The 16,055-nt window shown below is 39.3% G+C and overlaps 1 protein-coding gene across 4 annotated transcripts in view; it reads right to left on the reverse strand.

The window, feature by feature from the left end:
* LOC114643083 (potassium voltage-gated channel subfamily H member 1) overlaps positions 1 to 16,055 on the reverse strand; it is an 846,735-nt gene that overhangs the window by 682,975 nt on the left and 147,705 nt on the right. For 3 of the 4 annotated variants that reach the window (XM_051919675.1, XM_051919676.1, XM_051919674.1), the window contains exon 3: positions 10,739 to 10,845. The exons of the other annotated variant lie outside the window; for it this stretch is intronic. In XM_051919675.1, the coding sequence (XP_051775635.1) occupies positions 10,739 to 10,845 (107 nt within the window). The remainder of the gene's footprint in view (positions 1 to 10,738; positions 10,846 to 16,055) is intronic. 4 annotated transcript variants of the gene reach the window in all.

A 16,055-nucleotide genomic window follows, 5' to 3' on the forward strand; every position in this document is an offset into this window, starting at 1 on the left:
ACGCCTTGTGACCGTGACCCACCTGTTTCTACCTGTCTGGTCTGGAATCTCCTCCCGCGCCACCTTGGGGGTGCACACTATCTCTCTAAAGGACACCTGGGCCAAGTCCACCAATTCTCTATTACAATGCAGGTCAGCCAACTCCTCCTCCAGTTCAGCGACCCTGAACTCGAGGTGCTGGATCAGCTGGCATCTCTTGCAGATGTAGCCCTCATAGACAACTGGCTCTTCCAAACCATCATCTAAAACGTCCAACATCCAACAGGACTTGCATTGCACAGGCCTCATTATTAAAATTTGATTTGGGATTAGTAAACTGCCTTAAGTTTATTATTTTTTTTTTTTTAAATTAAATTTCTCCTTCTTTCGGCTGCTCCTTAACTTAAATGGTATAACTAAGATCTGCTACAGATATTTTACACCTTTTCACCTTAAGCTCCTGTACTGTTCTACCTCTCAGCTGCCTGCTATTTGTCTTTCTATGAGGTTAACTTAACTTTTCTCCGTCTCTTCTCCTACCTTTGCGCTCCTCTTTCTTATAAGCTCTCCACTCGCACTGTTTGTATTAATTAATCCTTACGCTGTCGACCACTTACTGTTCTACCTCTGGACCGCTAAGGACTGTTTAATCTAAAATAAACGAAATAAATAAAACTTTACTACCTTGTTTGCTCCTACAGCCGCTTGTGCAAACTCGGCGCCTTAACGCTGGCCGCTGACCTGCGCACTGCTGAGCCTTTTACTGCTTTGAAGTCAGCCGCGGCCTTTTTTTCTTTTCCTTTAAACTAAGGAATCGCTGTTAGGACGACGAGATTATTTGCTTACAAATGCCGATATCAGTTACTGCTGCTTTCTACCCTACCTCCTCGATGCTAATTCCAATACAGATAACAAAAAACAAAAACAGGTACAAGTAACTTTCCAAGCGCACCTCCAAACACCCAGCTACTTTTGCTCTTGTGCGGGCGAAAAAAAAAGCGGGAAAAAACCTTTAAAAATTCCCACACGGTTCCTTAGCGGCAACCAAAACCCAAGTTTTAAGAGCAAAATGTATTTTTTTATTTAAATCTCACACCACAGAACAGACCAAAAACTCTCAACAGCCTCTAGCGTTTGCAAAGCACACGTCAATAGATAGATAGATAGAACTGCAAGAAACTATATGATAGATAGATAGATAGATAGAACTGCAAGAAACTATATGATAGATAGATAGATAGATAGATAGATAGATAGATAGATAGATAGATAGATAGATAGATAGATAGATAGAACTGCAAGGCACTATATGATAGATAGATAGAATTGTAAGGCAGTATATGATAGATAGATAGATAGATAGATAGATAGATAGATAGATAGATAGATAGATAGATAGATAGATAGAATTGAAAGGCACTATATGATAGATAGATAGAATTGTAAGGCAGTATATGATAGATAGATAGATAGATAGATAGATAGATAGATAGATAGATAGATAGATAGATAGATAGATAGATAGAACTGCAAGGCACTATATGATAGATAGATAGAATTGTAAGGCAGTATATGATAGATAGATAGATAGATAGATAGATAGATAGATAGATAGATAGATAGATAGATAGATAGATAGATAGATAGATCTGCAAGGCACTATATGATAGATAGATAGAATTGTAAGGCAGTATATGATAGATAGATAGATAGATAGATAGATAGATAGATAGATAGATAGATAGATAGATAGATAGAACTGCAAGGCACTATATGATAGATAGATAGATAGATAGATAGATAGATAGATAGATAGATAGATAGATAGATAGAACTGCAAGGCACTATACGATAGATAGATAGATAGATAGATAGATAGATAGATAGATAGATAGATAGATAGATAGATAGAACTGCAAGGCACTATATGATAGATAGATATATAGATAGATAGATAGATAGATAGATAGATAGATAGATAGATAGATAGATAGATAGATAGATAGATTGAACTACAAGGCACTATATGATAGATAGATAGATAGATAGATAGATAGATAGACCTGCAAGGCACTATATGATAGATAGATAGAGAGATAGATAGATAGATAGATTGAACTACAAGGCACTATATGATAGATAGATAGATAGATAGATAGATAGATAGATAGATAGATAGATAGATAGATAGATAGATAGATAGATAATTTTAAAATGACCTTTATTAACAATTATAACACAACTGCAGTCAAATTAACAGCCAACATTCAAAAACATTTAAAAGTAAAGTTTTCCTACTCAGACTTTAGTACCAGACATTCATTTTCCATGGAACATAAAACATCATTTACAGCCCAGATTTCACTAAATACATCTAATTGATTAATTAGTTTAAAGTATGCAAATTCAATCTTCAATCTCCTTTGAAGGAGGACCTTAAACATTAATAGGGCGTCAGTGGTTTTCAGACCTTTATCTCTATTTCTTCTTGTTTTTAAAGTTGCCATCTTGGCCTGGCCTAACAAAAAATTACAAAGTAAACATTCTCTTTTATGAATTCTCGACACCGACATTCCAAAAATATAAATGAGTTCATTAAATACAATCCCCAAATTCAACAACAATAAAGCAAGGAAAGTCAGCAATGGTTGTAATCTGGTACAATACAGGAATAAATGATAAATTGTTTCTTTCTGAAGGCAAAATGGACACTGATCTGTTGTGCTGGCGCCAATGGTTTTTAAGAATGAATTGGTAGCTAGTGCTACATGTAGAATCCTCCACTGCAGGTCCCCAACTCTTTTCTCAATGGGAGGTTTATATAAAGTCCTCCATGCTGGAGATGTCGTGTCATGCAGACACAGAGTGTTCCTCCAGAGGGTATCAGTCATTTCCTTCAAATGTATAAAATGGGACACTTTAAGACACCAGTCATACAATTCTTTTTTTGACAAATCTTGGAACAAAATTCCATTTATGTGATTAATTTTTAAAATTGAGTTTTTAGGCCTGATAAAATCCTTTACATTTGGTTTAATTCTAATATCACATTCAGGAGGTTCCGCCTCTTTTATGAGATCACCAGAGAAAAACCCCTCACACAGGGGACCTGCACCCAATTGCACTAAAGAGACTTGTAGTTTGTTAATAATCGACCCCCCAAAGCGGACAGACCTAATCCCGAGCTCATGTGTCACAGCTGCCTCAGACTTCCACTGGTTGCTGACCGGATCAATAAGGTCAGCTACTTTAGTAAAGCCTTTGCTCATAAGCAGGGAGTTCAAACTAACCGAGTCAAACTCCAAGGTTGGATTCCATACTACTGGTTCTTCAAGTAACCAGAAGACTGAGTCCAGATTAATTCCCACTCTGCTTGCTTTAGTATGCCAAATTAATAACATATTGCGGTAAAAAACGGGCAGCACAGACAGCGCCAATTGCTTGACGTCAATGAAAAGGAGTTGCAAATCAAAAAGAAGATTACCAACCCTATGAAAAAAAGCGAACGCCAAACTCCTCCACAGTAAAGGCTGAGGGGCGTACAAAAGACGCTGTAAATCTGTCAGCCTAAAAGCTTCAATTCTGCACAGAATGTCCACCAAGCCCTGACCACCTTCATCCACAGGCAGATGTACCACACTGCGTTTAACCCAATGAATTTTGTCCCAAAAAAAATCCAGCAAAATTCTCTGAATTTCTTTTAATAGCCAAAGTGGAGGATCTGCACACCTAAATTTATGCCAAAGCATTGAAGCAATTAAATTATTAATAATCAGCACTCTACCCCTAAAAGAGAGCTTGGTGACCACCCATTTCCATTTCTTCAGTCTCCCCTGAATTTGATCAATTAAGCCCTCCCAGTTATCAGCTGTGGCTCCAGACTTCCCAATGTAAATTCCCAGATGTTTAAACACCTTAGAATTCCATGTTAAACCACTTGGGAGGCTTGGGGGAGGACAGTCCCACTTGCCCATCAGAAAGGCGTTACATTTGGACCAGTTGACCCTGGCAGATGACACCGTTTGAAACACCTGTAAACAGTCCTGCAGCAGGACAACATCATTGGGTTCAGTGATGACAACTGTGACATCGTCAGCATATGCCACCACTTTAAAGGATGCAGTGGGACACACAGGCAATGACAGGCCATGAAGTAATTGGCGAAGTCTGTGGAGCAGGGGCTCTATGGACAGTGAGTATAACATACCAGACAGTGCACACCCCTGACGAATGCCCCTTGTAACAGAAAATGGGGCTCCCAATCCTCCATTAATTTTTAAAACACTAAACACATTTGTGTACATTAATTTAATATAACCTAGAAAGGTCTCACCAAAACCAAACCTCTCTAGAACTTTAAATAAATACTGGTGGTCTACCCGGTCAAAGGCCTTTTCTTGATCCAATGAGATAAGACCCGCCTTAAACCCAAGAATCTCAGATGCAGATACCAAATCCCGCACAAAGAAAATGTTATCAAAAATACATCGTTCAGGGACACAGTATGACTGATCGAAAGCCACCAAGCAGTTCATAACAGTCCTCAGACGAAGAGCCAACGCTTTAGAAAAGATTTTGTAGTCCGAGCATAGTAGGCTGATTGGTCTCCAGTTCTTAATGTTGCAAAGATCCCCTTTTTTTGGCAAAAGAGTCAAAACAGCTCTCCGACAACTCACAGGAAGTTCTTTATCCCTGATGCTCTCCATGAACACAGTCAGGAAGTCCTTACCCATGACATCCCAAAAGGACTTGTAGAATTCGACGGGAAGTCCATCAATCCCAGGGGCTTTGTTCTGATTTAGACTCCCAAGAGCACTAGTGAGTTCCTCCAGCGATAGTGGCAGGTCGAGTACTTCCTTAGTGGATGGAGTCAACTGTGGTAAGTCATCAAAGAAAAATTCTGTGGTTGAAGACAAGTCCACGGTTTCTGCAGAGAATAAGTCTTTGTAAAATTTTAAGGCAAATTCCTTGATCTCCTCAGTCTCCGTCATTTCAGTCCCATCTGCAGTTTTCAGACAGTGAATGATTTTTGCCTGAGCAACCTTTTTCTCCAAAGAAAAGAAAAACTGCGTAGGGGCGTCTATGTGAGAAATATTCTGGAATCTCCCCCGGACAATGGCGCCCTTCACCTGTTCATCCAGCAGGGATCTTAGAGAATCTTTTTTTGTCTTGTAGGGACTCAAGCAAAGTGGCATCAAAACCGCTATCCAGTTTGGCTTGAATTAGCCCAATGTCCTCTTCCAGTTCTTTAATGGCCATGGTGACCTTTCTAGAAGAATGTTCAGAATAAAACTGGCAAAATAGTTTAATTTGGACCTTGGAGACATCCCACCATTGTTTCAGAGATGAGAATTCACTTTTGCTGAGTCTCCATTTGTCCCAAAAGAGATGAAAGTGTTGAAGAAATAGAGAGTCTTTAAGAAGTTTAGAGTTAAAGTGCCAGAAAGATTTAAAATTACTTTCAGACCCCAAAGAAAAACGAGTGAGAGCTAAACTATGGTCTGAAAACCCTGTGGGCAGAAGGCAAGAGCCCAAAATGAGGTTCAAATTGTGCTGTAAAGTATAAATTCTGTCCAGCCGTGCCATAGATAACATGCCACTGGAGGCCTTGAGCCATGTGTACTGTCTCGCTGTCGGGTTTAACTCCCTCCACACATCCACAAGTTCTTGCTGATGAAGGACCGACTGCAACACCTTGACTGACCCCGGGTGAGGCTCAGGGCCATTCCTGTCCATCACTGCATTGTCAGTGCAATTAAAATCACCAGCTAAGAACACGACATCCTCTGAACTGCACTCAGCGAGTACGTCTTTCAACAAAAGAAAAAAAGAAATTCTCTCTTTGCCCTCATTTGGAGCGTAGACATTTATAAAAATAATATTTTTCCCCTGAATATGAACAACAACCTTCATGAGACGGCCTTTAACTTGCTCAATACAGTCGATGGACTCTGGGAGAATTGCTTTACTGAAGAGCACTGCCACCCCTGCGCTGGCACTGGAGCCGTGGCTCAGAAACGTCATGCCACCCCAGTCCCTCTGCCACTCCGACTCATTCATTGGGTCAGTATGAGTTTCTTGAAGAAAAATCACATCAAGTTTTTTCTGTTCTAAATATTGAAAAAGTACGGCTCTCTTTGAGGAGTCTCTGCAGCCGTTAACGTTCAAAGAGCCCAAAGAGAGAGCAGGCATTAGAAAGAATAGAAATGGAGCAGCAATGACAACAAGAACTTTAACTAATGAAGCAAAGAGGAACTGGTGTGGAGCCATTATGTGCTGGAGGTGAGAGACTTTCTAACTTTGCTGATAACATTCTTTAAACGATTAAATTCTTTTCTTTCCATTCCCAAAGGAACAGCATTACGCATAACACGCTTGGCTGAAACCAAAAAAAGTTCCAGGTCAGGAAAATGTTCTACAACATTGACCCTCCTTTTGCCTTCAAGAAAATCCAGAAAGCTCAGAATGCTTTCAGTGCTGTACTCCGTTTTTCCAAGAGTACCAGTTAAATTGTCACTTGACATGCAAGAGTCACTGTCCTCACCACCCTGCTGACTCTCCTCACACTCTGGGCTAATTGTCACCTCTCTGGTATTTAAAAAGCGATTTTTTAAAGACACGTCAGCCCTCTCTGTCAGGTTCAAGTTGTTACTTCTCTTTGCACCAACTCCACCGTCTGAGGTTTCTTTCCTCTTTCTGGGGAGTGTCGTCCATTCTTCTTCAACATTCATTTCCTCAACAATTCCAGCTTTTTCTTCCCTAACTGCACTACCTGAAGTGGTGCCTGGTTCAGTTTCTGCCACAGCTTTGAGATTCAAGAGAGGGCGAGCAGCTTCACTGTGGACTGTGGACTCAGGACTGGCCTCGGCCCGTTCATTCACCTTAGATGGTTCACAGGCAGTAGCAGCAGCAGCATTCAGATTTTCAATGTCATCCACCTCAGTTGGTGACGTTTCTCTGATAAGCTGCATAACCTCAACCTCAGCCTCAGCTGGGCCCTTTTCTTCAGCCTGATGTATATTTAGATTAGAGGACTTCAACTCGGCCTTAGCCAATCCGTCCACTTCAGGCATTTTTGTCTCAGCTTTCTTTATTTCACTCCTTTCAACTGTGGAGCTACAACTGGGTATCTGATTTTCAGAACTTCCTGAAGTCAAGCTAAGAGTACCTGTGGATACCTCACAGATAACAATCTGCTGATCTTCAGCATCGGAGTCGGAGTCCTCAGACTCATCCTCTACATCTGACTCCCTCACTACATGTATGTTACCTCCCATAGAATAACTTCCATCAGTTCTCTTACAATCAACTGCTTTGTGCCCTGCACGGCCACATTTAAAACATTTCATTGATTCAGAAGATATAAACACAATATAATCACATCCATCAACTTTGAATTTCAGAGCAACATCTAACTCATTGTAACCTCTGTTGAGGAGCATAAAAACCTGTCTCCTAAATGAAACCACATGCTTTAATTCTGGCTGTTTACACCCCAAAGGAATCAAAGTAATATCAGAAATAATCTCGCCATACCTGCGCAATTCATTACGTAGCAGTTCATTCTTCAAGAAAGGAGGAACATTAGAGATTATAATTCTCTTTGCAGGAGTTGAAAGCGGCAAAACAGAAATGAGGGTTCCATTAATAACTAGGCCTTCCTGAACCAGTTGGTGAACTAAGGCCTCCTCATTTAGAAATACCACAACTGCCTTATTCATTCGTGAAGCAGAAATAATGTTTTTACATCCAATTATTTTTCCAATTTCAGTAACACACTTCTCTACTGAAACTACTGGATCAACAATCAACTTGATGCCATTTCTTCTGCTAAGATTTTCAAAGCCATGTGGCAAAAGGCCTGGCTGTATCCCTCGGGACACAGCCATCCTAGCCACTTCTTTTTAAAAACAAAATACTATATAAACTTGAAATAATAACTATATACAAATAACACAGCTAAAAATTAAGAGAAATGACTAGAAAAAAAAAAAGAATAAAAGAAAAAAAAGGAAAAAAAAGAAAAAGCTACACTCACTCTCCTGCTAGCACAAAGGCCACTCCCACTCCAGACCAAAGCAATCGACACACAGAGTAACAGTAAGACAGGATGGATAGATAGATAGATAGATAGATAGATAGATAGATAGATAGATAGATAGATAGATAGATAGATAGATAGATAGATAGATAGAACTGCAAGGCACTATATGATAGATAGATAGATAGATAGATAGATAGATAGATAGATAGATAGATAGATAGATAGATAGAACTGCAAGGCACTATATGATAGATAGATAGATAGATAGATAGATAGATAGATAGATAGATAGATAGATAGATAGATAGATAGATAGATAGATAGAACTGCAAGGCACTATAAGATAGATAGATAGATAGATAAATAGATAGATAGATAGATAGATAGATAGATAGATAGATAGATAGATAGAACTGCAAGGCACTATATGATAGATAGATAGATAGATAGATAGATAGATAGATAGATAGATAGATAGATAGAACTGCAAGGCACTATATGATAGATAGATAGATAGATAGATAGATAGATAGATAGATAGATAGATAGATAGATAGATAGATAGATAGACCTGCAAGGCACTATATGATAGATAGATAGATAGATAGATAGATAGATAGATAGATAGATAGATAGATAGATAGATAGATAGATAGATAGAACTGCAAGGCACTATATGATAGATAGATAGATAGATAGATAGATAGATAGATAGATAGATAGATAGATAGATAGATAGAACTGCAAGGCACTATATGATAGATAGATAGATAGATAGATAGATAGATAGATAGATAGATAGATAGATAGATAGATAGATAGATAGATAGATAGAACTGCAAGGCACTATATGATAGATAGATAGATAGATAGATAGATAGATAGATAGATAGATAGATAGATAGATAGATAGATCTGCAAGGCACTATATGATAGATAGATAGATAGATAGATAGATAGATAGATAGATAGATAGATAGATAGATAGATAGATAGATAGATAGATAGATAGATAGACCTGCAAGGCACTATATGATAGATAGATAGATAGATAGATAGATAGATAGATAGATAGATAGATAGATAGATAGATAGATAGATAGATAGAACTGCAAGGCACTATATGATAGATAGATAGATAGATAGATAGATAGATAGATAGATAGATAGATAGATAGATAGATAGATAGATAGAACTGCAAGGCACTATATGATAGATAGATAGATAGATAGATAGATAGATAGATAGATAGATAGATAGATAGATAGATAGATAGATAGATAGATAGATAGACCTGCAAGGCACTATATGATAGATAGATAGATAGATAGATAGATAGATAGATAGATAGATAGATAGATAGATAGATAGATAGATAGATAGATAGATAGATAGATAGATAGATAGAACTGCAAGGCACTACATGATAGATAGATAGATAGATAGATAGATAGATAGATAGATAGATAGATAGATAGATAGATAGATAGATAGATAGATAGATAGATAGAACTGCAAGGCACTATATGATAGATAGATAGATAGATAGATAGATAGATAGATAGATAGATAGATAGATAGATAGATAGATAGATAGATAGATAGAACTGCAAGGCACTATATGATAGATAGATAGATAGATAGATAGATAGATAGATAGATAGATAGATAGATAGATAGATAGATAGATAGATAGATAGATAGATAGATAGATAGATAGATAGATAGAACTGCAAGGCACTATATGATAGATAGATAGATAGATAGATAGATAGATAGATAGATAGATAGATAGATAGATAGATAGATAGATAGATAGATAGAACTGCAAGGCACTATATGATAGATAGATAGATAGATAGATAGATAGATAGATAGATAGATAGATAGATAGATAGATAGATAGATAGATAGACCTGCAAGGCACTATATGATAGATAGATAGATAGATAGATAGATAGATAGATAGAACTGCAAGGCACTACATGATAGATAGATAGATAGATAGATAGATAGATAGATAGATAGATAGATAGATAGATAGATAGATAGATAGATAGATAGATAGATAGATAGAACTGCAAGGCACTATATGATAGATAGATAGATAGATAGATAGATAGATAGATAGATAGATAGATAGATAGATAGATAGATAGATAGATAGATAGATAGATAGATAGATAGATAGATATGATGGCTGAAGATCCCAAAAACATTTTATTTTTTGCCTTTTCTCCTTCCCAAAATGACATGGATATGCTGTTTTGAAATATATGTGTAATTATTTTAAAATGCAGATGAATACTCGGAAATACTCCCTGTTTGGAAAATGATCATATCTCACATTGGATCCCAGTGTCCTTTACCTCCATTATAAAGCAGGATTGCTCTTTTCTAAAACATTTTTTTTCTACACTTTAAAACACAAATGAATATATCCTATGATTGTGAAAACACAACTTTGACTTGAAAAACTCCGCACTTATCCTTCAATTAATAATAATAATAATGACATCAGCATTTACAGGCCCGCACAAGCCAGCTCGAGGTCAGGGGGAGTTACTGAGATAACCGTAATAAACGAGGTCGACACAAACTGATTTCATAAAGCAATGAAAATCCATACAATATTCATGCATTACACATATTTGCTTAATTTTATTTTCAACATTTTACGGAGGGACACACATCAGACGTGCAGACGTACTTACTGTTTTTTTTGTACATGAGGATTTCAAACGAGTTCATCTCGTAGTTCTCAAAGGTTTGCCTCACTTTCTCACTCGTTTCCTTGTCTGTGAGCTCTCCATACATGAAGCTGAAAATGACAATAAAAAGACATCCCAATGTTTATCACCCTCATGTGCTTGGCAAGAATAATCATCACACTGAATGTATTAATAAAACCTTTCACGTCAGGTTTACTTTTTGTAAGAGTGCAATCCCAGGGCACAACCCAGAGCTAATAGCTCATGACATTAAACAATAAGACTTCCATTTCCAGGAAACAGTATGCATACAGTAAGATCATCATCCACAAAAAAGCAAAATAATATCTGAAGGACAGCAGTCGCCTGTACGTTCTCATCAGCAGCGGACCTCTCGTCTCAGCCTCCACATTTCACACTCCCCCCGTCTCCTCTCATCTACTGACTGAAAAGCTCAGAATGAAATCCAACCGTTGATCTCAAACTCTACTGTTACTCGGTGGTCGCTTCGGGGTCATTCCACAAAGCTTATAGCTGGTAATCCCCACTGTACTAAGCGCTGACTCCAGAATGGCGCCATTCACCTTCTCCTTCAGATCAGCAGACCGGGGGGGGGGGGGGGAACGACTGTTTTTTATGGGGGTCCCCAATGAGAACACCAGCTTGTTAAGGACAGCTGCATGCATTACATTACGGTAAACATATTTATTTTATTCACCATAATAAAATTAATATTGACCACATAATCACAGATTTTGTTTGATTTATTGATCCTTGGAACATGGGCACACTATAGCACGCTTTCTAACACAATCAACAATTCCTGATTGTGTAAAACAAAAAAACAAAATAAGGAATACAGTTTACTGCATGAATCACTGATTAAGTATTTTACTGTCTTGTGAACCTTTGACGACTTGGTGGACCAGAGCCGCCGCCAGGGGGAGGCAGCCATGACAGCAGTCAGGGGCCCCGAGCAGTGGGGGGCTCTCTGCTAAATGAAATGGAAATCCCTGCAGTGTTCAAATCAGGTGGGTGTGGAAGTAAGGAATAGTTCATCAATCAGTCTTCATTCAGTCACAGATGAGTACATGGATTCATGCTTTGTAAAGCAGAAGAGCAAAGTTCCCCAGTTTCAATCGGCTTTTAATATTCATTTTCCTCACTCCCTCTTACTTATGAAACAGCATCTAAGCATTTCATCTTATACTGTGCAAATCGGCAAACCGTTTCTTTTTTGTGTACGTACAGGGTAGGATTCAAAAGTAATGAGCCTTTGTTCAAAAAGACAAATTTATTGAGCAAATCGGTACAACTAATTAATAGTCTTCAAAATAGGCACCTCCTGCATCAATACACTTTTGTAGGCGGCTTTTCCATGACTCGAAGGCGTCCACGTAGGCCTGTTTCCGGGATGGCTGCAAGGGCTGCCTTGACATTTGCTTGGATGTCCTCGATCGAGTCGAAGCGTTTTCCTTTCAGTGCTGATTTTAAGTGCGGAAACAAGAAGAAGTCAGAAGGCGACACGTCCGGACTGTAGGGAGGCTGGGGGACCACCGGAACGTTCACCCGGGCCAGGTAGGCGCTCACGATGAAGGCGGTGTGGCTGGGCGCGTTATCGTGGTGAAGCTTCCAGCTGTCCTTGATGTCCCTTCGCTTGCACGCGATGCTTCTTTTCAGCCTTTTCAGGACTTCCAAGTAGTAAGCAGCATTCACGGTCTGTCCTTGCGGGACAAACTCGTAATGGATGATCCCCTTCACTCTGAAGAAGGCAATGAGCATGGTCTTCGTCTTCAATGCGTACCGTTGCTCTAACGAACTTTCCATTCCGCCGTGTAATGCACTACCGCACAGGGGTTCCCGTCAAGGCCGATCCTACTGCTCCGAAAGCTCGGAGCGGTAGGAGCTCCGTTGCGTTGTGAAGCCAACACCCACCGTTGCCGTCGCTGGCAAGTGGGGTGCGCGGCGAGGTACGTTCGCGTCAGAACAAAATGAGGCTCATTACTTTTGAATCCTACCCTGTATCAAGAGGGGCCCCAAAGAAGGAAAGGTCATCTTTGCTGTGTCTAACAGACGCGTTCCTAAAGAAGGAAGCTGTTCTCAGTCAGCTTACTGCACCCTGTCTTACGTGTGAATAACCTGACGTTGTAGCAAAACGGCTTTGTCAGCTTTTAACCCTTCTTTCACATCGGGATCAAGGAAGACCAAGATCTCTTACTGAGTCCAACGAAGAAGCAGATGATCAGGAATCCCAAGATCTAGAAGTAAAATTCAGAAGAGGCACATTTCACGTTATGATGGATTCCTTAAAGTCAGAATTATCCGGGCGTTATGAAAGCCTAAACAACATACAGTATGTCGCCTGTAAATTTTAATCATGTGTCTTTTAAAATTCCTGCATGATAAAGAAAGTCTGATTAGATATTTGAATTCAGCACAAAAAAATACTGTTGGATTCAACAATACTGATTCATGTGACTCTGTGTAATTAATAACTGTATAAACACGTAAAAAAATATTCACAAGGAAAAAAACCTGAGACCAGCAAGCCCCCACTACTTAACAGGGCAGCCTGTGATCGCCAGCGTCCAGCTTTTTGGATTCATGCGAAACGGCTACTGATTTAGTTACCGACTGAGATCTGTTCATTGGACTAGGATGTTGGTCTGTTTAGTTGAGTTTTATGTTTTTGGTCAGGTTATCTGGTGTTCTTTGATCTTCTGTCCATGTTTGTTCTTCTGGGTTACATTTTAGTAACGTTATCTCCTGGTTTGGTGTGATTTTGCCCTTTGTTTTGACATTTTCACTTAGTGGCATTACTTAAACAGTGACTAGGTTTAGGTTTAGGTTTAGGTTTATTTGTCATATATAGGTTAACACAGGGTCAACATACAATGAAATGTGAATGACGAGAAAAACAAGTCACTCAGCCTAGATCCAATAAAGCTAAAAAATAATTAAAAAAAAAATAAATTACAAGTTAAAAATAGACAAGCCATATAAAATAAAATGTGTACGTTTTAAAAGAAGTTATAGAGCAATATGAGTTTAACAACACCTGAGCCTAGCAAGCTAAATGACACCATTATAGCCTATCATCATGGGTTCCATATATGAAACAAGAGCCAAGAAAATTGTGAAATGGTCACTGCAGCAGCAGAAAGTTCTAGAATAAAGATAATGGAACTTGAACTATAAGCCATCTTAGCTTGGTTCCTGGCGTTTGGTTGCCTGGATGAGAGCAGTCATTGTGACAAGAGTTGGTTCCTGCTTTGCACTCAAAGTTGCTGGGCTCTCTACCACTTCTTCTTCTTCTTCTTTCGGCTGCTCCCGTTAGGGGTTGCCAAAGCAGATCATCTTTTTCCATATCTCCCTGTTCTCATCATCCTGCTCTGTTACACCCATAACCTGCATGTCCCCTCTCACCACATCCATAAACCTTCTCTTAGGCCTTCCTCTGTTCCTCTTGCCTGGCTGCTCTATCCTTAGAACCCTTCTCCCAAAATACTCATTGTTGTGGGGTACAAAATCTATACATTTTGGTTTATATTTCCATTATATTTTGTTCAAGACAAGACAACAGATGAACTACATTCAGGACAAATGAAAGCATGTCTTCTTCCCAATTATACCTCACTTTTAAAACAGCTGTTCCAACAAAGAAAGGAACACATGCTGGTGGCTCAATTATTTTATAGCATGAGAAAAGATGGACATCTAATTATTTTACAGCCTGGGAAAGGAAGACATAGTGACACCTCAGAGAACAGAAAAAAGTTTTATTGTTTGGGAAAATGGAGAGTGAATTCATTCATCATATTGACAGCCAGCCAATCAGAATATCTAACAATCACATCTTGCAAAACCCCCTAGTAGAATTTTAGAATAAACATGCCTCATCTGAGGAGCGATATAGTGAGTAAGTGAGTAAGGAAGTAAGGAAGGAGGGTGGAAGAAGAAGGGACAAAGACGTCACTGGTCGTCAGAAAAGCATCATGAGCCACTACGAGTGCTAGATCACAAGCCGCCTGCGACATTCATCTTTGTCATCTGTAACTTTTTCGTAAGCTTTTTCTAGATAGATAGATAGATAGATAGATAGATAGATAGATAGATAGATAGATAGATAGATAGATAGATAGATAGATAGATAGATAGATAGATACTTTATTAATCCCAAGGGGAAATTCACATACTCCAGCAGCAGCATACTGATAAAGAAAATATTAAAGAGTGATAACAATGCCGATAACAATGTAGGTATACAGAGAGACAATAACTTTAATTTTTACCCCCCTGGGTGGAATTGAAGAGTCACATAGTGTGGTGGAGGAACGATCTCCTCAGTCGTCAGTGGAGCAGGACATTGACAGCAGTCTGTCGCTGAAGCTGCTCTTCTGTCTGGAGATGATCCTGTTCAGTGGATGCAGTGGATTCTCCATAATTGATAGGAGCCTGCTGAGCGCCCGTCGCTCTGCCACGAATGTCAAACTGTCCAGCTCCGTGCCTACAGTAGAGCCTGCCTTCCTCACCAGTTTGTCCAGGCGTGAGGCGTCCCTCTTCTTTATGCGGCTTCCCCAGCACACCACTGAATAGAAGAGGGCGCTCGCCACAACCGTCTGATAGAACATCTGCAGCATCTTATTGCAGATGTTGAAGGACGCCAGCCTTCTAAGGAAGTATAGTCGGCTCTGTCCTTTCTTACACAGAACATCAGTATTGGCAGTCCAGTCCAATTGATCATCCAGCTGCACTCCCAGGTATTTATAGGTCTGCACCCTCTGCACACAGTCACCTTTGATGATCACGGGGTCCATGAGGGGTCTGGGCCTCCTAAAATCCACCACCAGCTCCTTGGTTTTGCTGGTGTTCAGTTGTAGGTGGTTTGAGTCGCACCATTTAACAAAGTCCTTGATTAAGTTCCTATACTCCTCTTCCTGCCCACTCGTGATGCAGCCCACGATAGCAGTGTCATCAGCGAACTTTTGCACGTGGCAGGACTCCGAGTTGTATTGGAAGTCCGATGTATATAGGCTGAACAGGACCGGAGAAAGTACAGTCCCCTGTGGCGCTTTATTAATCCCAAGGGGAAATTCACAAATTCTAAAGACTATATATATCCAGACTTTTCTATCAGTCCTATTTTCTATTATTCTTTGTTCCCATGGTATCATTATTATTCCTGTAATAAATACCATGCTGCTTTTAACTTTCTATGCTTTGTCTTAATGTCTATAGAGTGATTGAAGTAATAAGTTAGATTTCTTTGAGCAGCTGGTGTAGCCGGAGATTTGCCGTTACCTCTGTACTGTGAGGTTTA

This window comes from Erpetoichthys calabaricus, chromosome 15 (genome assembly GCF_900747795.2).
Source record: "Erpetoichthys calabaricus chromosome 15, fErpCal1.3, whole genome shotgun sequence".
Lineage (NCBI taxonomy): Eukaryota > Metazoa > Chordata > Cladistia > Polypteriformes > Polypteridae > Erpetoichthys > Erpetoichthys calabaricus.